Raw genomic sequence first — 22551 nt, 5'->3', positions numbered from 1 at the left:
TCATTGCTACGCAAGGTTGAAATCACACTTCTGAAATGTACTCATTAGCCCAGGGTGTGACAGTGTCCTCCCCAGATAATACTGTTCTCAGGTTCTAAGATAGCCCAGTTCTGGGTGGAAACCAGTGCCACAATTTAGACACCCAGAGGTAAATATTTGGGTTTGCTCACTTATAAATAGGTGGTTACAAGCACAAGCAAACCATTCAGAGGCACAGTGTGTGAAAACCACATGCTTGGCCAAATCAGAGATCTCTGCTCCAGAGTAAAGAATTTCATAAAATAATTCTTACTCTCAGATGGTTCTAAGAAGCAACAGAAGTGCAAGCAAAGGACTCAGGATGAGCACTGGTAAAATAATAAACAACAAATGTCTGGAAAGTCCAGCACAACTCTTATTGTTTCTTTTGTAAGGACTAATACACCTTTATGTTTCTATAGATACAAAAGTGAATTTACATTACAAGGGAGCAAAACTTTGTTCTATTTTAAAGTATTATGCTAATAATGCAGATCTGTGATCTTCTGCTACATCACTGGCCAAAGAGCATCTTCGGTTGCCTCAGTGTAACACAAAGAATTGTGAGGAGAGAATTGGGTTTATTTCATGAGAGGAGGTACCAGTGATTGTTGCAGTTGAGACAAAACTTAAATCAATTGCTTGGGAAACTTGCTGGCTACAATGTAATTTCCTGAGCCATTCGCTACATGTATCATTGCTCTGCTTTTCCTCAAGAATGGAAACAAACATAAATCTGAGTAACATTTATTTACCAAAGCAGAGGCTAAGGCAGAGATTTATAGATTCTGTCATCTCCTTCGAAGCAGAAAATACCGAGGACGAGAAACAACCAGGAAAGGAGATACCATAACCTTCAAAAGTTTGAACTTATTTACTTGCTCCTGCAGTTTAAATTTGGAGGCAATATATAAAGCAAAGGACAGGTCAGGGCTGCTGGTTTTGTCACAGCCCTGGAGCAATACTCACATCTGCAGAAAGAGTAAAAGAAATCAAATAGCCCCGTGCTCACAGCAGGTGTGTGCACATGAGGTAATTGTGCACACACACAAATATCTGAAGAGGCACAGACAGAAGGGGACTGATATTCCATCAGCTTCTGCCATGGCTCAGAGAAGTGGCACCGTGGTGGGCCCAGTGATACATCTGAACTGGGAGCTGGACTTGATGATCCTTATGGGTTCCTTCCAACTGGAGATCTTCTGGCTCAGGCAGAGGGACCTAAACAGAAAAAACACTTTGCTTACTTCAAGTCTGCCTTCAGTTTTACATCTTAAATATTCTTTGCTTAACTATGAAACTGATGTTTCTTGTGTTGGATGGACTATGAAGAAATTCCTTAAGTAAGCTAATAGAAATTCTTACTTCATTTGTGGACTGTTACACCTGAGGCTTGCTGAAACATCCTCTCATTTTCCTCCCAGGCACCTATGCTTGAGTTTGTGCTTTCTGAACTATTTCTGCTGTGGAGAATGGTTGTGCCTGTTCTAAGAAGTGCTGAGACACTGAAAAAGCTGATTTTGCAGAACAGAATTTGCCATTACAAGATTTGGTGGTTTCAGGCTTATTTGTACCATCTGAAGCAAATGAGTCTTGATTCTGAATCTGTATGGCACTTAAAACTCACAATGATTATTGCTACAGCATCAATGAGAAGCATATTTGTACTACGTCTCGACAGGTGGCATCCAGATTTAGGTACCACATGCTCTTGTGGTTTTTCTCTGCCACTTGCAGGTGTAAATATGGTATTGACATATATTCCACAGACCTCTTCCAGAAACTCCAGGGCTTCACATATGCTTAAAAGACTCGAATTTGTCTGAGTCAATCCAAAAATTCAATATTCATAAAATATTTTTGAATTGTTTTCTGCCAGCTTTTCACTTTACATCAAGAAGAATAAATGACTAGTTTCACCTGAGGCTTAATTTGCCCACCTTGTATTTCTTCAAGAGAACTGAAAATTTAATTGTGTCAGCAGGGGAGGAAATATGACTTTATTTGCAATTATTGTATGTGTTTCTCCCAGGTGATTGCCAGGTATTTTGATTGTACTTGTTACCTCCTGCTGTGATCAAAATCAATACATTGATCAATACAGCTCTGAAGTGTCATGCTCTGATCTTCAAGGCACTTATGTAACAAAGGATCTCAAAAGGGATTACCTAGGGCTCTTTTTACTTTATGAAACCCACCAAAGGATAAATATGTCTCTATAAAGCTCAGATGAGAACATGTTTTCCTCAGGTTCCTTCTTGCACACAAGAGGTTAGAGTGTCCCTGAGCCCAGAGGGGAGCATCACTCATATGAGATCCTCACTACCAGATGTCCAGGAACACTCCTGTTGGGATTGGAAAGGCTGAAGTCAGAGAACAGGCTCTCATCACAGGATGTTTGGGGATATAGCTAACAGAAAATTGGGACTTAGCAGCCTCTGAATCATATTGAAATGAAGAAGCCATCAAAGGCACCTCCTGTCCTCCCCAGCAGACTCCTGAAGAAGATCTAACCTAGTGGAGAAATAGCTCTTGGCGAGGAAGGAGGATGAGCAAACAAAGCATCATCCTTCCTGAAGAACAACAGGGGAGTGAAAACAGCCACTGAGCAAGATGTATTTCTTGGCTTATTTTGGTATCAGTTTTAACCAAGATAAAAAATGAAAGTCATACAGGGAATAAATGTTTGTTAGTGGGGTGTATGTGGGAGGAACAGAATAGGATGGGGAGCATGGAGTGTCCACTGCTGCCCTTAGTGCATGGAGGGAAAACACTGTGTGTGTTCATCAAACCATGGCTGGACAGAGGAGAACATGGAGATTTTACTCAAATTAAGCACCCACTTCCAATGTCACCATGACATTTAATCCTAGTTATGAGCACAGCTCAAAAGTTTGCCATGCTAGTATTTCTCATAATATGATGTATAAAGTTTTATGAATTCATACCCAGTGGGCTGCAAGACAGAAGTGGTCCAAAGCCAGGAAAGTGCTAATTAATGCATATCATAGAAATATTCATTTTAAAGCCTTGAGGAAGAAGGAAAGAGGAGTGGCAACTCCTATTCAACACACAGTGAATTGTGGTGTTTGCTGTCTGACCTGTCCTTCCCTGAGAGAGGATCTGAGGAAAGGCAGCAGACACTATAGCCAAAGAAACTTTACATTCAGTTGGTAAGACTTAATACAACTTAAAACAGAGTAGATACTAGTTGAGATGTGAAAAGCACTGAAAAAAGATATTTATTATTAATTTCTATCTTAATATTGTTGTTATTTAATTTTTGTGTTATTTTTCAATTACCAGAAAATACAGTTTTTCAGCTCTTACCATTAGGTGCCCCAAGACATGGCCATCTTCACACCACCATACTCAGAACATCCAGAAGCTACCAGGATACAAACTTACAGACATTGCATGGGCACAAAAGGCAGAAAGGATGAGATGTACCCTGGTGACCAGAAAACTTTCCTGTAGGCTATGGAGTAGGAGGCAACATGCATGAACCCCAGATGCTGTGAGGGAGTTTGTGATAGTTTGCTATTTAGAAGGGAACTTAAGCTAGAGACTGACATTAACAATATGCATCTGTTAGACTTTTGTTATAAAACCCATAATTCTTGATAGAAAGTCTTGTTTTGGCATAAAAAAGTTCTGCTATTGCACACACAAAGTAGACTCATGAAATGATGAGGGGTTTTGCCAGATGATTTCAACAAACCACAACTATAATTTCTCACTGGGTGTTTCGCTGCAGAAAAGCCACCCACTTCCCAGATACCTGCAATTCCAACACTGTGGCACAAGCCTGAAAAACAAAAGTTGATCTTGAGCATTCTGACTGCTGGTCTGCAATCCATTTGGAAATTCTGGTGTCTCCATAGCACAGGGAAACAGCCTCAAATGTTTAAACCACTCTTTCATTTCACAGCTTTGATGAATGGATGTGTGGGGGTTTTTTTCCTATCAGATTAAAGGTCTAATTATGCCAGTTGTGAGATCTCCACTTATTAAAAAAGTGCCATGCATTATCTTCCATTTGAAAATCCTTAATTGATCCTACTTGTGCTTCAGTAATTGAAACACCTTCACTTAAAAAAACCAGAAGCCTATTATGAGCCATCCCATCTGTGGGTAGTTATAAGCCACTCTTAACGTAAAGTGAGCACTTCCAAGCACTCTCCTAATTACCAGTCTTGGGCCTCTTATGAATGTTGCATTAATTATGGTGTAAAAATGAACTGCAGGCCAAAATCTGCAGCTAATTAGATCATAGAATATAGTGCCAAACTTAACATTAATGAGAAATGGAAATAGGAGTTAATGTGAGAAAAAGGGGAGAGTTTCCATCTTTTGCAGTATGGCATTGAATTGCCTTACTCATTTGCTTTTACCCTGGTGTTTATAACTAGCAAATGGATTTAGATCACTGAAAACAAATAGTTCCTTCACTAATTTCAAAGTTAACTTAGTTTCTGTGCTGAAGTTTCTGTTTCTCTTCTGCAAACAACTATTATTACATTAACAGCTTGCAAATGCGTCAAGGAAGATGTCAACATCTCTGAACTGACTCCATCATCTTGGTTGTTGTGTGAATCCCATGTTTTTCATCACCAATAATTGTCACATTTAAGTTCTTAGTATCCAAAGTCCAAGGCCTTTTGCTAAAGTTGAGCAGAATGTCCTTCAGTGGAAAACAGGAAAACTGATAAACATCATTCAGGTCAAGCAGCTGAAAGATGAAAGCACAAGGAAGTTGGGAGAAAAGAAACTCCAAGCTGGGAGATAGGACCAAACGTAATTAAGAGAGCTGTCAGCAAAGACAGTCAATGATGACATCTATTAGCAGATGAAGTAGGCTCTTGTGGCAATCACTGCAGAAACACCATTTGGATGACCAAAGTCAGGATGGATAAATTAGCAGCAAGTGGTACAGCCCTGTATCAGCAGAGAAGTGGCATGCTGATAATTTCTGTAATATCTCAAATGCCTGAGCTGGACTTCCTAGAATGAAGAAAAAATACCTTTCAGCCCAGGTGCCTTGGGACCTTCTTGGTGATGCCTTCTTCATCCCCTCCAAATATTGTCTTAGCAGCTCTACACAAAGAGCAAAACAGGCTCATTTTTAACTTATTTCACCAATATTTTGTGAGAGTCTTGTTCAGCAATCAAAGTGAGGGGAGTCTTCAACCCCTCCAGCAGGGTCAGGTGCCTCATTAGCTGGCAAATTTCTGTTGAAAATCTCCAAATTTCTGTTGATCCTCAGGGCTGCTCAGTATTCAGAACTGTGGGTGGAGAGCTGGAATGTGCCAGAACCCCAACAGGTTTCCATGAACAGAGTGGAGGGGAGAAGAGAGGCAGTGTTCCCAAGCACATCCTGGGTCTGGTGTTTTCCCATGAAAACCAGGATGCCCATGATTCTCCTCCTGACACTCAGGGAGAGGTGATGTACAAGCTGCTAATCTTTCAGCGAGGGAATGGTGAAATGCATCTGGGATGTGCCAGGGAAACTTGGCAGCTATTGTTCTGGCAGGATCAAAACTGCTAATGGTATAATGAGGCTGCTTATTTTTAAAGTCAGTTTTGCTGTTTGAAAGCTGCCACTTTTGACAGCCCTGAAAGACACAGGCACCTGCTTAAGCATGAAGGAAAAAATGCAGTCAGCTCACAGGAGCAACAGCAAGGAGTGTCTATCAGCTCCCTGGGAAACAGAAAATTCATTCGCAGCTATGTGTTGTTCCCTGAGTCAGGCTGACAGCAGAGAGGAGCTTTGAGAGTGTGTTTTGGGTATGTGGTTTGTTTAAGGTCCAGCTGAGTCCTGTTGGCTCATATCTGGAAAGCCACTGAACCATCAGTAGCTCAGTGATTCTGACTCACAGAGGTCTGGTAACCATCTCCCAAAGTATTAACTTATTAATTTTTGCTGAAAATTTTCACTTGTTCAACTGCTTGCTCCTGAGGGTTTGGTTTCATAAGGCAGGGGATAGGAAATAGGCAGGCAGGAAGAGATGCAAGCTATGGAAATACAATGACAAGTGTAAATCCTGTGTTTTTCTCTTCTTCCAGGCTCCACTCTCAGTTTATTTGCTGTTCTCACTTTAGAAGTTATTAAAATACAGGGCATGGTTTAGCAACATCCATGTTACAGTTAAAAAGGCAAACATCAAATGGATGTTCAGAGCAGTCTCTACTGGAGGCAATGGAAAAGAAACCTGTTTGGTGTGGGTTGGGCAGTAAGCACAGTGCCTGGCCCATCTCAACCATTCTCCGTGACTGAAATTATGCCAAATAAAACTGAGATGCTGAAGTTTACAACAGGACAGCAACATCACCACTCAGGTGCTGGTGGGTGCTGCTCTGTGTAAGGGAGTGTCTGGACCTGAGTCTCAGCATCACAGGAGCAGCACTGCAGAGCTGCCAGCACAGGGAGGCTTTGGCCTTTTTGTAACCATTGCTAGAAAAACCAGAGGAAAGGTAGAATCTAATTCCTGTGACAGTGCAATGAGAAACAGGAGGTCCAAACTAACCTTAATCATCTCCCTGTTTCTATTTCGCCAGCCTGATAGCATCACTGGGGTCAGTGACCCTGAGGCAGGATATTCCCAGCCTCTGAGGATGCAAAAGACTTAATGGAGGAAAGAAGCTCTTCAATAAATAAAGCACCTTTTCTACTGCTTTAGGTTGTTCTGTCCTGGAATGAATTTCTGACAATTTAAACTTGAAAAAATATATTTTTATGTAGGTGATTAATTGCTGCTGCTGGAGCACCACAGCCCTGAACCAAACTATGATTTGGTTGTATCAGTCTCTAAGCACAACTGAAAGAACACAGTGATTGTTTCAAAGAGGCTAAAGTCTAAATACAGAGGAAATATAGTTGCCTCTATTTTAACCACAAGGAAAGAAGGCTCAGAGCAGTGGCATGCTTTGCCCACAGTCAAAAAAATGGGAATTGCTGAAAAAGCCACCTCTGAAGTCTTGAGGTATCCTGGGTCCCTGGTAGTCTTTTGGAAACAATTTATTAGAATACATCACTGAAGATCTTAGCTGATATTTGTTGTTGTTGGTACATGTTTAACATCTTTCTGTATCTGTAGTCATGTTACTATTTTTTAACTTTTGATGTCTATCAAGAATGTAATTATCATCTTAAGAGGTTATTATTCAGTACAGCAATGAGAGTTCATAACATCATGAGAGTTCATAACATCATGAGAGTGGTTTTAGCCACTCCCCAAACATAAGGACATACAAAAATGTTTTCCTTCAGCCCTATCTTTTACTGAATTTGACTCTTTGCTTCTTTGCTGTGGAATGCCTTGGCTGACTCAGGCCAAGCTCCTAAGTAGTTATCTTCATTAATAAACTTCTATCCAGTCTACTTTCCTTGCCAAGTGAGGGGTTGTGTTCAGCACTCTACAACAGAGACCGATGTGATTTCCCTGCATTCATGGAACAAGAAACTTCCGAGCACAGGGAGCAGTGTGCTGGGATTAGCTGTTGAAGTGAAAGTAGCTTAAATGGATTCCTGTAATTTTTCTTAGACCAGATTCATTAATATAGGCTGGCAGTAAAAAGAATAATAAAAAAGAGGAAGATGTAATGAGCACTTTCAATTCTAGAGAAATAAACTGACTGGGTCAAGCTCAGCAAATGTTTTCAGCAGGAGAAAATGAAAAGGAAGCAAGATGCTGAAATGTTTTGACATTTCATTTCAAAATCATATTTCAGTTTATTATTTGCCTGCACTTTTAAGAGGAGTTAAACATCCCCCTTAAAAAAGATATGCTTCTTTTGTAAACACAAAAATAATGATCTTGAAGGAATTTTGCCAGAAAAAAAAAAAAAAAAAAAAAAAGAAACATTTCTTGTCAGTGCTTCAACTACCCACCAAGCATTATCAGCACACCTCTGCTTTGGGGGATAAGAACATCCTTCATGTAGCTTCAGTGACTTTCCTGATACTTCACAGGAATGCTGAGATGGTCTGGGAATGTGTCCTGGAGCTGCAGCTCACTAGAGGCAGTGGCAGCCAGAGCTGGCTTGGAAGAGTGGGAGAACTGCACTTAACTAAGGAAAGAATCCTTCATCAATGATGGAACAACAGAAAAAGAAAGGAGAGAAACAAGTGTATTGGTAGAAGCTTTCTTGGTTTTCTGTGACTTGCCAGATAAAAACCATATATATATATATTTTTTTTTTTTTTTCCCAGCAGCATGTTTATCTCATTTGAAGGCTTTGCTTACTTGGAGAACTGTCTGCTAATTTTAAATCTGAGGAGGGCAATAGAAGTCTTACAAAATGTACTGGAGGCTGTGTTATGTGGGCTGGAGACAGCTGTTTTTAAAACCTCTAACTGAAATTTAGTGAAGAATGAAGCGTGCTTAACTCCAGCTCACAAGGTCTGAACAGCATTATTTGGTTTATGGATAATTTAGATATTCAGTGTAACTGCTCAAGAGGGGAAAGAAAGTAGTTATCATGAGATAGAGACAAATTTGTATTTACATTTGACTACAAAGGACTTAAAAACCAGCATTGCTGTCATATCTGTATAAATAATTTATGAACCACAGGTTTTCCTGAGGATCCAGGGTTTTCACTATTCAGCTCTAATGGGAAAATTAAACCTTTGATTTTACCCATATTTTCCCAAAGGACTGCATCATCTCTGAGGGGAAATGGTCCACTGAGAAATTGCTCCTCTTTATTAAAAAGCAAAACAAAACCAAAGAAATAGTAAGACTATGACAGACTTCAAACTTGGCTAGGGCATTCTAAGAATTTAAGAATATTTTCTCACTGTGGGTAGACTGATGTTGCCTGAGAATATCAAATCCATTGACTGGTGGTTTTTACAACAGATATATGATCCTCTCCAAAATTGGAATAGGAAGACACTGAAGGCAAAGGAGGGTCCCTGTTGTTTGTTTTTCTTGGCCACATTACTGTGCTTTCCTGGGCCTGGCTGCAAAAGGTCTGGTTGGTACCAGAGCTCCATTAGGTGATTTAGCAAATGCTCTGCCCCAGCCATTTCACTCAGGTTTACCACATCTTTACAGGCTCTGCAGGCTGTCAGCTGCAACGAAGAGCAATAATCCTAGGAGAAGGGGATGGAGATGTTTGTCTGCTGCCCAGGCTAACTCAGCTCCCAAGCAGCAGCCTTAATGGCTTCACCAGACCCACATCTGGGTTCCTGTGGTTCGAAATCCTCCTTCCTTCAGCCTTCTGGGGAGAGCCCTGGGCTTGACAGCAACCAAGAGAAGAACATGAAGATCTCTTTAGAGAATTCAAGGAATAGGTCTGATATCTGAGGGACTTCCCTTGGAAGCATTCTCATTGTGCTTTCTCAGTTCACACACTCTTTGTATCAATTGGTTTCTCAGACATTTAGAAGGTAAATGAAGCAGATTCTGGAGTGCAGTGGGAGACCTACCTTTAGCAAACCCACCTCTGTTTATTTTCTGGTCTCCTCTGGGTTGCAGGTCAAGAAGATGCAGCAGAAGAACGATATACAATAAGCTTAAACTTTGTTGCTAGGAAATCTTCTAAGTATCTTGCTCATCTCAGAAACAGGAATAAATGAGAAACCTACAGAGAAACAACAGGATCTATTAATCCTGGAAGGATTGGACACATTGGTAGTTTAGCAGCATTGCATATGAACTCGATTTGCCTTGTTCTGCACTGCTGATACAGAGAAACAAAATGACAGAATGAGTTCCTCATTTCTGGCTCCCTTTTGCTCTGGGAATCATGTTGAGTAGGGGTGATATTGTTCTTATTCTGTTTTTTTATTTTTTTCTATTGATGGCCAAACAGGGAAGTTCACTTCCGTGGCTGGAAGCAGGAATCATTCAGCCCAGAAATTACAGATTTATAAGAAGGTTTTAATGTCATGCAGTCTATGAACCTGATGATTGTGAGAGAGGGACAATTCTGCACTGACCTTTTGCAAATTAAATATGCAGCCATATTAAAATCAAGTGTTTCTTGAAAATACGTTTAATTTCTATTATCTTTATTCATTTTTCTTCCAACAGAAAATGGGAGTGAAACAACATTTTTCTTCACATTTCATTTTGACCTTTTGTGTATTTTCTCTTTGCCTCTCTCAAAATGAAAAATGTCACACATTAAAATAGCATATTCAGAGATTCTTGGATTTTGTGTTGACACTCTTCTCTACTTTCTATCTCCCAAGATTTTCCAGTTTTTCAAAATGCCGAAAGCATCTTTTCAGGGAGCAAACAGGATTGTAATCCTTACCCTTACCCTGGAGGAGACTTCAATGCCACAGTTTCTTTCCTGCTGTTCTGAAAAAAAAAATACATGCTCGAAGTTTATTCCTGACCCCTGGAATTTAGGGTTATTTTTTTGATCTCTCTTGGGCACTTCCATCATAGACGTGGCTAAATAATGAGCCAATCAGAAATGATATGCACTTAATGATACTCTATGATCTATAGGCAATCATTAACTGTGGGTTAGTGACTGCCATAAAATACAGAATGAAAAGATTGTTTTCTACCTGCTCCTGAAATGGGAATAAAGTGAGCAGATGCATTACCGTCTGGAATAACTAACAATTCAGTCATCTTGAATGGTTCTCTTTTATAGTACATTTATGAACTATATTGTTTGCATTTATAATTATGGGACTGAACAGATGGTGAAGGCTTATTTCAAGAATGATGCGTTCATTTAAAATAACCTACTCTGGTCTGCCAAGTTCATTATTAGCTGTGATCCCCATTTGATATTGAAGAGATATTTATTCTTTCCATTTAAGTCCATCTGAAAGAAATGGAGCTTTGATATATGGATACTATATTGAGTGTGAAGTTACAATAATGGTGCTGCACATATTCCAGATGGGGAAGCTCTGAACAGTTGTGCAGCTGTTGACAAAGAAAAATGGACCAACACATTTTTCAAATTTCAGAAAATTTTCAATTTTTAATTCAATTTGAAGTTCAATTCCACTTAAAATGTGGTCTAAATGTGGATTGAGGCAGACTCGTATGGAAACTGCCCTAAATAACCAGTTAGAGGCAGTCACCTTGATAAAAGGCTTTCTTTTCATTTGCTCCTTTCCCCTTTCCCCTCTCTCTTCCTCTTCTTCTCTTCTTCTCTTCCTCTTCTCTTCTCTCTCTTCTCCTTCCTCTTCTCTCTCTTCTCTCTCTTCTCTTCTCTTCTCTTTCTCTTCTCTTCTCTTCTCTTCTCTTTCTCTTCTCTTCTCTTCTCTCTTCTGCTTCTCCTTCTCTTCTCATTCTCTTCTCTTCTCTCCTCCTCCCTTCCCCTCCCCTCCCCTCCCCTCCCCTCCCCCTCCCCTCCCCTCCCCACCCCTCCCCTCCCCTCCCCTCCTCCCCTCCCCTCCCTCCCTCCCTCCTCTCCTCCCCTCCTCTCCTCTCCTCTCCCCCTCCTCCTCCTCCTCCTCTCCTTCCTCTCCTCTCCCTCTCCTCCTCTCTCCTCTCCTCTCCTCTCCTCTCTCTCCTCTCCTCTCCTCTCTTCCTCTCCTCTCCTCTCCTCTCCTCTCCTCTCTCTCCTCTCCTCTCTCCTCCTCTCCTCTCCTCTTCCTCTCCTTCCTCTCCTCTCTCTCCTCTCCTCTCCTTCTTCCCTCCTCTCCCTCTCCTCTCCTCTCCTCTCCTCTCTTCTTCTCGCTTCGCTTCACTTCGCTTCTCCTGCGGGAAGTTGCAGACTCGCACCAGATTAGAAATGGGGAAATACTTGCAACAGTGAAAAACTTTGGGAGAATTTTCTATATCTCTCTGGTTTTACCTTGAAACTCATTATTTTTGACCTAGCAATTAAGCCTTTATAACTGCATGTTTCTCAGATCCCCTGACCTCTTTAATCATCCACTCCAACCTGTTTAATCTCTCAGATGTAAATTAAATTAGCCTGTACATTTTTCAGGATATGCATTGCCTTCAGAAGGAGCTGGCCAGAGCTCAGCACAAGAAGCTTCTTCTGTAACTTAGACTACAGTGTTCTACTCTCAGAAAAACACAGATTTTAGAGTTTATAGAGTTTTGGTTTTGCTGAAACTTAATCTTTAATTTGGAGGAGCAAACAGTTGGCAAAAAAAGAAGTTAATATAAAACATTAATAAAGGACACCTCAAAAACAAACTACAGATTGCAATGCCTTTTAAATGAAAAATGTCACTTGTAATTTCAAAGAATTTTGGTACAATGTTTTTCTCTTCCATTCTTGCATTACCAGGAGGTATTTGGAATGTGTCTGAATGTGCAAAATCTCTTCTGTGATGATGTGTCCATCATTTTGAGGGCAGAGGGGGAATGGATTTAAATGGCACAAGTGCCTAAGAGCAGATTTCACAGGTACCTCTCTCCACACAAAAGCAAAACCCTTCCCTACCCAGCCCAGGGACAGCTGCAAAACCTCACCTCAGCCTCCAGTGAATGTCAGGACAACAAGAACCACCTTCTGTCAGTTCAAAAATGGAGCAATTAATGGTGTAAACAGGTGTACAGGGAAAGGATTACTAAAAAGAGAGCAAAGACAGCTGTGCCCCCTACAGTGAGTTTATCACAGCTGTGCTTTCCTCCATTAATTAATCTGTCTTCAGCCCAGCTGAAAGCTTTGCCATCCTTGGCCAGTTGTGAGCATTTATTTTATTATTTTTCTTTTTTTTTTTTTTTTTCCTCTGCTAGTATTAGGGCCATCTAGGTAAAACTGTTTCTCTTGCCAAGGTTAAAGGGGCTGAGGATGCTGAGGGAACATCAACGCCCAGTGTTTGTTCTGAGGCTTTGGACAGTGCAGAGGTGCTATCACACAGGATTGTTACCATTAGTGATTCAGCTGTAGCTGGGGAAGGCTGGCTGGCTTCTCTTTCTTGGTTTGTTATCAATGAGCAGTATCTATTAATGTGATTCAAACTCTCACAGAGTTTCTGGACCTGCACAGGGTTCCTTGCCCTTCACAGCAGTCACCAGTATCAGCTGCCTGCAGGATGGTGAACTTGAGTCTGCAGGGAGCTAAGGGAAGAAGGATGGAGATGAGTGTTCAGAAAAAGGACTACAGTTAAAAAATTAGATTAATTTGGGGTAAAACAGCTGCAGATCTGCAATCTGTGCTTCCTAGGCTGGTGCAGAGGGGCCATGGGTGTGTGTAACCAGTGCAGGCAGCTTTATACAGGCACTGCAAGAATTTTTGGGAAAGAGCAGTTACCTTCCAGTTCCTGTCTGTTTGCCTCCATCCAGAGGGCCCCACACGCTGTCTCCAGACTGTTAGAAGCTGTTTCTGGAACCAGCACTGGTGGCTGGGAGCCCCAATAAAACACACAATCAGGGTACTGGTTCCTCTCCTCCTGGGTCATGCTCTGCCAAGCATGGAAATGGATGCAGTTATCTTCTGTGTTCAGAGCCAGGAGCCCTGCCCCCAAATTGCACTGCTTTCTGCTTTCCAGAAACAGGTGTGATCTTTGGGGACAGAACTGGACACAGGTTTGCTCAACAGGAGGAGAGGACTAAGTAGGGATCTCAGGCTCCATGGAAATGGTGCTTGTTTTCCATTGCAGTTGGGGGAAGCCAAAACCCAGCAGTAATTCTTTGGTTTTGCTTCCTGAACGCATTGTACAAGTTGGTGGGGGGGGATATCTCTGCAGGGAATAAAAGTGGGAAGGTTACAAACAGCCCCTGTGTCCCTTTGGTGTTTTCTCCCCAGCTCTTGCCAAGTTCCCAGAATAATGCTGGACCTTCTTGTTCTTCTTGTGGGCCTACAGAAGGTAAAACCATACAACTCCCCTCCACTGTGCTGAGGGCTGTTCCAACCAGTTAATTAAAGAGTCCATTGGACTGTCAGAACAGTAGGAGATGCAGAAGCAATTATCTCTAAATTGGTCGTCATCACAATTAAAGTACCATTTGGCAAGTGTGTGAATAGCCTGCAGCAGGGTCCCTTTATGGCTGGTAATGCCTTCTCATTTTGGGGCTTTATTGCTGGGTGATGGTGTTTATGATCTTTATAAAGCTGCCTGGTGAAATGACAGCAACACTCACCCCCAGTTCTGAGAGGAGTTGGATGGAGAGGGCCCAGGCAGCCTGGGATGCTCTCTGTCATTGATCCTGGTAGCTTAACATCCCAACACATACAAATCCCACCAAAGGAGCTCACAGAAAAGCTGAGCAACTAATTTGCTGCAGATAATTTATTTAATCCATTTAAACATTTTAATTTTTTTTTTCCTGCTCATCTATTATGGCTTTCTCAGATGTATTTATTACTCAAACCTACCTGATTAATTTCTCTTGAAACGTTCAGCCCACACATGCAGGGTCCAAGTGTTGCTTTCTACTTGTGGTCGGTAAAATAAATCCCACAGTGCCTGGGTTCTCAGGTGGGTGAGTGCTGGTGCACGTTGGGTGTATGCTCCTGGAAGTGGCAAAATGAGTTTCAAAACTCAAAAATGGGCTTCAGATGCAACTGTGCACTCTGAAACTTCCTTCTCATAGATACTGATGCCTGAAAAATTAATTGTGTTTTCAGGGAGCACATCAGTTCAGACATGGTGGTATGAAAAAAACCAGGGCTGTTATAATCCTGTCTTTTATCTGTTGCTAAATTGGTGCCCAGTAACTGGCAGGTAGCTTTGAATTTTCATTTGAAAAAAAACCTACTGTGTGACAGCAACTGTGGTAACACCAAAGCCTGCCAGTGGAGGAATCCTTTCTTTAACAGTTATCTGGAGATGCTGGTAAGATTTTTAGGAATGAGATGCCAGTACAGAGCAAGCCATCACCCCTGCAGTGCAGCTTTCAAAACCCTGGGTACCAATGTTCTCCTCTCCCACACGTCCTCTTTCCCCACAGGGTTAACAGCTGGAAGTGTTGAGCTATCTGCCAGAGGCTTCAGACAGACACTTTGTGCCACAAGAGATCCTGGGACACCTTACTGACTTCTCTTTAGCTTAATGCATCTTTGTAACAAACTGCATCACCCGCTAAATTGCTGATCTTGCACAACTGTTTTCTGACTACTGCAGAAGAAGAAGAAAGGTTTGACTCTTTGGATATCCTGTTTGAAGTCAGCTTGCAGTCCCTGTCGTGCTCCTGAGCAAGTCCCAAGTTGCTCTGAACTTTGTCTGCTTTGTTGAGAGAGCTCTCTGTGCTCTCATCCTCTGTATTACCATCTGTAGCAGACCTTGTCATGCTAAAAGTCTCTGGTGGATTGCCTCACTCAATGTGCTATGTCTGACTTAGTATATAAAATTAAAATTATGACTTGTATGCTTCATGATCATCTAAGTGGAGTGTTTGTTCAATGTTAGATGCAAAATGTCTTTTCTTGTTTCTTACCTCAAGTCTCTATCTTGTTGGTAGAACTACAAAGGGTTTTGAAATTTATGTCATTGTTTAAAGGGATGGATTACTAAGGAAGTATGTTCAGTAAATGTATCTGCATGTACAGTGACCTGTATTTAGGCAACCAAGCCTGATCATGTTGAAAAAGAACATCTAGTGCTTTAGAGGGTAAATTCAGACAGACAGAAGAGGCTACCCTGGCTTTCACTTTGAGCTTTCATTTATGGTTGATCTATTGGACCAAAGAGATACATCATTTGTAGGATATTTGGATCATCTACTTCAGACACTTTGGTGTCATTGTAGACACCTTAATTATTGTTTCTGAGTTCTTTGGTCTGTTTTCCTCTATTACCAGCTGTACTTTAGCTACACAAAAACTAACAGGCTCTTGGTTTTCTGGGATTGCTTTGACTGAATCAAACTGAAGATTTGGTTTCCTGTCATGGAGCACAGTAGAGACTGACATTTGCTTTATGTGGGATCAGGATATCTGGAAAATGTATTGTACTGCTGGGTTTTTGAGGACTCATTTTACACAAGTCTCTCCTTTTAACTAGCACTAATTGCTCTTTTTTAATATTTTTCCCACTCCCAGATACACTGTTTTACGTAACGGGCATCATCAGGAACATGAGAAGCTTCCCATCCACAATGACCCTGAATCCCAAGAGTCCTGTTTTTAGCCACAGTCCTAAGAGAGGAATGGCCCAGCTAACAGAACAGATTCCTTTTAGGAATCCCAAAGGATTCATGGACAACAGGACATTATGAAAACCCATTCATCTGCACTGTCATGGTGTCTCCTGCACTGATTCCCTGTGAAGGTTCAGCTGCACACGTGTGTAGCTCAAGGGGGCACATGAAGGTCCATGAGCAGAAGGGATGAGGACCTAGTGTCTCCAGGGATGGCTGGACCATCAGACTGTGTCAGAGCCTTCCTCCAGGAGAGAGCTGATTACTGTTGATGTAAGGAAACAGCACAGATACAAACCACCCAGTGCAGGGACTCCAGTTATTCCTGTCCAGCTGCCATCTGTGTAAAAGCCACCTGTCTGTCCTGTGACACCATGACCTTAAAGATTACAAGCTCTGGTTAGAGCCTCTCATGGTGTGAGACTAAACATCTGCTTCATCCGTGCAAGATTCCCCCCGCCAGTGACCCAGTGCTGTCAGAAGAGGAACAACACTGCATTTGCTTCAGCCAAATAAGCAATGATTTGCCTTTTGGTTATAGCTACTGATGAAAGGTCAGCATGAGCTGCTGATCCACCATGCCCTGCAGAGCTTTTATTGTGTTTCCCAGCCAAGTTCATCAGAACAGGACCCACAGGGTGCATACAGTGCCTGCCAGGCTGGAGCACAACCTACAGAGACATTTCACTGCAGACAAGAGCAGCTTCAGTCCAACCCAATTGCTAAAATACAGCGGCCATCCTCTGCCATTTGGAGGCCAAGGGATGGGATGTGGCCCTCAAGGCCTCAAGCTGCCAGTGCTGTCCTCATCTGACCAAACTTTGGCCGTTCTTACCCAGAAGAAAGGTTGGTCAAGAGCCAGAGTCAGTCTGTAACCAATCACTAAGTGCCATCTTGAAAAATATACCATCTAAAAAAAACTTTCTAGCTACATTAGGAAGACAGACTTCTACTCACGTTTTCCATCTTTATTTTTCTATTGTTTCTCTTCCAGTTGAGGCATGGAGTTTCAAGACTTTTAAATATCACCATGTGCACATCTCTTTTTGAAAAGATCTCAGTCCTTAGCTGCTTCCTGCACGTAGATGTTGCTATGTTCCTTGTGAGCTGCTTCCACCTTTGCATGGAAAGGGCAGACAAGGCTGTAGACTTCAGAACTTTAAGAAAATTATTTTCATGCAGTGGGAAATATGCAGGATCAAGACTACAAGCCTCTTCCCTTTCAGGTCAAGACCTAACCCAGACATGCCACTCTGAGCCTAGACAATAAAATTGTACTTTGTTATATTGTGTAATCATGTACAGATCTTTTTAATGTAAAAAGGTGACATTATTTATTATTTTTTATCAGGAACATGTGGTTTTTTTCATTAAAGGCTTCTATACCCAGGAGCTTAACATTGTATGTATTATTATTTAGTAATGTTTCTGTTGCTATGTGACAGGTATTTACTGTAAAAAAACCAAACAAATCCTGCTTTGAACAAACAAAAATGTTGCTCAGTAGGAAAAAAAATTGTGCATGATAAGAAAAACTGGCTTCCTTACCATGGTGTCTGACTTACTTAAATACTTCTTCCATGTAAAAGCTTCACATCATTTTACTTTAGGATTCAAAAGGACACAGGGCAGAGATAGCCAGAGTCTCAGAAATACAGAAATCTGCTAGCAGTTAGAAAGAGACAAACTATTGGTGTTTGTGGCGATAGTGCTGATAGGAAGAACATGACCTATTTGAAAAGAGATGGTGGCACAGTTTGAGCCAATTCTTGCTTCATCATTAGGAAGAGTTTGACAGTGATCTGTTCTTACAGGGCTGTGTTCCCAAAAGAACTATTTATCTGTTCAACTCTATTGCTAACACCAAATCAGAACAGTGGGTGAAATAAAAATAGGCCACTACTGAAAGTTTGGGAAAAAAAATCCACCCAAGGCTGCATTAGTACACGTCTGTGGGACTGCTCACATGGCTTTTTGTCTGGATTTGGGTGTGCAAAATTGCAGAACAAGTTGTCTCTGTTTCACTTCAAGTGCCAAAGAAATCCTAGAAAATGTTCCCATTAAAAGGCATCAACATATTGGTGAGAAATTTCTCAGAGTGATACAGAGCCAGCAGCAAGGGGATGCAATAGCGATGATGTTCTTTGTTTCCACTGTTATCCTTGAAGTGTGTTTTCTCCTATATTTTAATGTGCTTTAGTATTATATATCTTCATTTTAAATGAACTTCTCAACACTGAATTTCACTCACGGACAATGTTCAGAAGACTCTATCAGTGGGACCAGTAGCACAGTAGCCAAAATGGTCAATAGTTCTGACTGGAAAAAAGTTTCCCAATTTTAAACACTGTATTTGGATGGAAAAGCCAACCATGAAACTCCCATGTTCTGCATAATCTCTGGTTAATTACTCACTGGACCCAGTAAACCTGTCATGAACCACCGGTCAGCTCCTGCTTAACTCAGAAATCTCAGTGAGGCTTCTGTATACACAGCAAATGACAGTGTCCATCAATAGTGTTGGCATTTCCATGGAAAAGAAGCTGTCTCATGGAAGGACCTGTCCCTGATTTCTTTTGCTAACAGCAGCTGCTCCTGTGGCCTCTGAAATCATCTGCACATTGACCATTTTGGCTAGCAGTGCCAGTCTGTGCTGAGCAATGTGCAACACATTGGCTGTTTCTAAAAATAAAAAATTTTCTATGTTAATTGCAGTAAACTCCAGTTCATGTTAATATCTTGTACTGCCTTCACTCAAAATGCAAAATACTACCAAATAATAATTTCCACCTGCCTTGCAAAATACTCAAGCAGCTATAAAAGGAGAATTGGGCCCCATTGCTTTGAAAATACTGACGAGCTCTTGGCTATTAATACAAGTTCCTAATGTTTATCTACCAGAACAATCTTGCCTCCCACACCAGGTTCTTATGCACTGGCTTTCTTCCCAGTTTTTTCTGGATTATTACTAAGCTCTTTCCTCCTTCCCTGTGCTGTGTCCATTTCACCTCTCACTAGGTACTCTGAGAGATGTCACCACTTTCAAGGCAGTTTTTTGCAAATGGAGAATCAGCTACAATTTTGTGGCTCTGTTTTTCTGAATTTTGAGTGAATTTGACTGGAAAATGGTGCTCCTTTATTCCCTTCTTTATATATTTCCCTCACAGACCCTCTTCAATAACCACACATTTATTTCTTCACATAAGAAATGTCTCCAGGTGCACAACATCATGAGCTGAGCCATCCTTTCTACTAAGCAGCTTCCTATGCCTCTGGTACTCAAGTTTACTGAGAGAAACTTCAGTCCCAGTCATGCTGCAAAGTAAAATTCAGACGTAATAAACACGTCACTGATGGGAAGCTGTGTTCACAAAACAGAAGCACCAAGGAAGAGGGCAGAAGAGGCCATACACTTTAATTAGCTGATGATCAAGGCTGTCTGGAGGGATGTGAAGCAATAACCGGATGAAACACTCTGTAAATGTCAGTGCTCGAGGCAGTCAGCAGCTGTGTTGCTTAGTGAGATGTTTGGAGATATGGCTGCAGCCCAAGTGTACTAGCAGGTCATGCTCATAAACACAATGCTGACAGATGAGCTCTTATGGAGAAATATTTTCTATTCCCCCACATTTATCCTTCTGGGTTCTTTCAACCCGTAATGTATTTTCAGTTTTTAGGTTTGGAGAGGGCAATTTAAAAAGAAGAAAAACAGTATCTCAGCAGGACAATTAGTAAAATGCTCTCAGTGAACTCTCAAAACCCACTGCATGTAGTTCACAAACCTAATACATGACCTGCTCCTATTTGGAGGATCCAACACCTAAGTACAATTAGAAATGAATGCATTTACCACAGCATTTTAAAAATTAAGACAATTGCTGCCATTTGCACTGTAGCTCAATATGATGCCTTTGTGTCTACCTTCCAGCTGAGGTTAGGAGAGCTGAGAAGGGGCCCATGGTGGGACTGACACTGTGGCAGCTGTGGGGTATCTGTAGAGATGCCTGGGAAACCCTTCCTCACTTCTCACCCACAGAATGCCCAACTCCAGGTGAATTTTGCACGTTCAGTTTGTTCAAAAGGCTGAACCAGCCCCTCAGTCTCTATAAAAGCATATGCTTCAGAGAGGCTGTGTCTATAGAGTGCACATGCCGAGGACTTGAGCAGGGAAAAAAAGAAAACAAACCAAAATTAGGCACACTGAAAACCTCTTTCTCAATGGCTCTCTCCACATTCTGGTCATGTGCAGGGAGTGAGACACACACAATCACTGTTTGCTTCCAGAGACACTGTCATATGAATAAGATTAATTCATTACTGGTTACGATTTACTTGCAATCACAGGAGGCCACACCTTGGCCCAGCACATCTGCCTGAAGGTGTTTCAGGTTCTGTCATGCTGACCCAGCTTGGAGAATGAGTACAATCCAAATGGACACATGTGAGCAATGAAAACTATTATTAGGGTCACCTTGATTTTGAGCAGTATAAATCCCAGGCTCCAGAGCATCTCTTTCTCTTTCTGCTAACTCTGGTCCTCTTTGAGTCTCTGTTGCAGCAAAGGAGACTTCAGGGAGAACGACCACTGGAAATGCATAAGGGAGCCATTGAAAACTTGAATGAGTCAGAGCTGAGAGGGCTAAAATGATGGCACCTTGGCTTTGATTTTAGCACACTTCCAAATGGCTTTTGCTTTACCCTACCCTTTCCTATTGTCACCTACAGGGAATTAAGAGCTCTGTGAATGAGTAACAGTGTATCAGTTCTATTTAAATGCTTTTGTGCATCTCAAAACACCTTTCAATTGAGGTATTTTTAACAAATATCTTGAACCTAATGATCATCTGATCAAAGGATTGTTGCTTTTAGAATGGAATACACTCAAAAATGGCTCTGCTAAGCAAAGATCAAGAAGAATCAAAAGCCATTTAAGGTATTTATTAGCATCAGCCTGATTTAACAGTGTGCAACAGGATTAATCAATTGGATCCCATTTGACTCCTAGCACAGATGAAAAATGCATAACAATGCCAGTAAAACTCTGGTTTCTTGGACCAGGCAGACTGAGTCACTCTAAAGAGTTTTTCTTTCCCATATTTGCAAATGCTAAAGCCAAGGAGAGCATTTTCATTCTGTAACTGTGAACTGTAAATCCTTCAGTAGTTTAAGATCCAGTCTTTTTCTCTGAATCACATTTCCCGAGACATCTCTGAGTACTATTACACCAGAAGGCAATAAATCAGATTTTTTCTACTAATACAGACTCAATGAAAATACACAAAAGCTTTGAGTTCTTTTGATTGTTGTATAGCCTCGGTCTTTCTGAATCCAAAATAATCACATATTCACTCGGCATCTTATCAAGACTTACCTTATATCACAGCAATTTTCTCACCATCTTAAAAAAACAGATCAAATTTAACTAGAATTTACCCAATTAAAATTTTAATGATTCCGAGTTCCACTGTTTCCTGTTAAACTGAGCTCAAATTGCCAATGCTGTTATAATCCTGAATACTTTTATTTGCAAATGACTGTTCTGAAAGCACCTTCCTTACCAGAAATACTTTCATTTTCAGGTAGCTCTTCTTCAGAATGGCCTGTCCCAGAAAGCTGGGCATTGCTGTGGATCTTCATAAACAAAGCACTTCAAAGCAATAACTCTTTGTACTGAAGGAGTTTTCCCCTGGATGAAGTCAAGTTTTGGGCTGATAGAGCAGGTTCCCTGGCCAGATCCCAGATACAATCTCAGTTCAATCTCCATCACCCAGAACTATCATGAAGATGGTCACAATTTAGTCACTATGTGTAAAATGGTGTTATGTTTAAGAGGTTAAAACTACTACAAGGTCCAGTTGCTTATAGAAAGAAATATTGAATACAAATAAGTATGTTATTTGTATAAATACTTATTCAAAAGGCTAAAGTTAGAGATGCCAGATGGAGATCTGGTGCAATCCTTTAGAAACGCAGTATGTGCCACATTAAAATGGTAAACACGACTGAATTGATGACTCAGATTGAAGCACTTCTAGAAGGGTCACAATTATGTTTTGTCTGAATATCACTGAATATATTAACTCTGGTTAGATATATTTGTTACAAATAAACCATTAACTTTGAACCCACATTAAAGCAAATTCAACAGCACTCCCAGAATTTTCCACTATTTAGCACCTCGCCTCCAGTTAGAGCACATGGGAGAAAATGTTACTGTACCAACCCTCTTGCTGCTTCTGTTAGGCACCATCCTTGTCCTCTTGCCTGATCCATCTCTAGTTCCACATAACCTCAAGAATTTCCACAGAAGGACAGGGACTAGCAGCACACAAGCCAATTAGTTTAATACCAACTTGTGCTTTTTTATACCTGTACACTGGACTTGCAACAAATTCTGGACATGTACATAATCCATCTGTGGATACCACAGGAACCAGAGGCATTTTCTATATGTACAAGAAAAACAAATATCAAGCAGCAATGAGCAGCATTACATAAAATCTGCATT

The 22551-nt window shown here is 41.1% G+C and overlaps 1 protein-coding gene across 2 annotated transcripts in view; it reads left to right on the top strand.

Annotated features, from left to right (window-relative positions):
* Positions 1-16033, top strand: part of HTR4 (5-hydroxytryptamine receptor 4) — a 66413-nt gene extending 50380 nt beyond the window's left edge. For both annotated transcript variants that reach the window (XM_030459216.1, XM_030459217.1), the window contains exon 6: positions 15946-16033. In XM_030459216.1, coding sequence (XP_030315076.1) covers positions 15946-16033 — 88 coding nt within the window. The remainder of the gene's footprint in view (positions 1-15945) is intronic.
* The last annotated feature ends 6518 nt before the right edge of the window (positions 16034-22551 follow it).

This window comes from Calypte anna, chromosome 13 (genome assembly GCF_003957555.1).
Source record: "Calypte anna isolate BGI_N300 chromosome 13, bCalAnn1_v1.p, whole genome shotgun sequence".
In the NCBI taxonomy this organism is placed as follows: domain Eukaryota; kingdom Metazoa; phylum Chordata; class Aves; order Apodiformes; family Trochilidae; genus Calypte; species Calypte anna.
The sequence above is the reverse complement of the archived record's forward strand: the minus strand, read 5'-3'. Positions and strand labels throughout refer to the sequence as shown.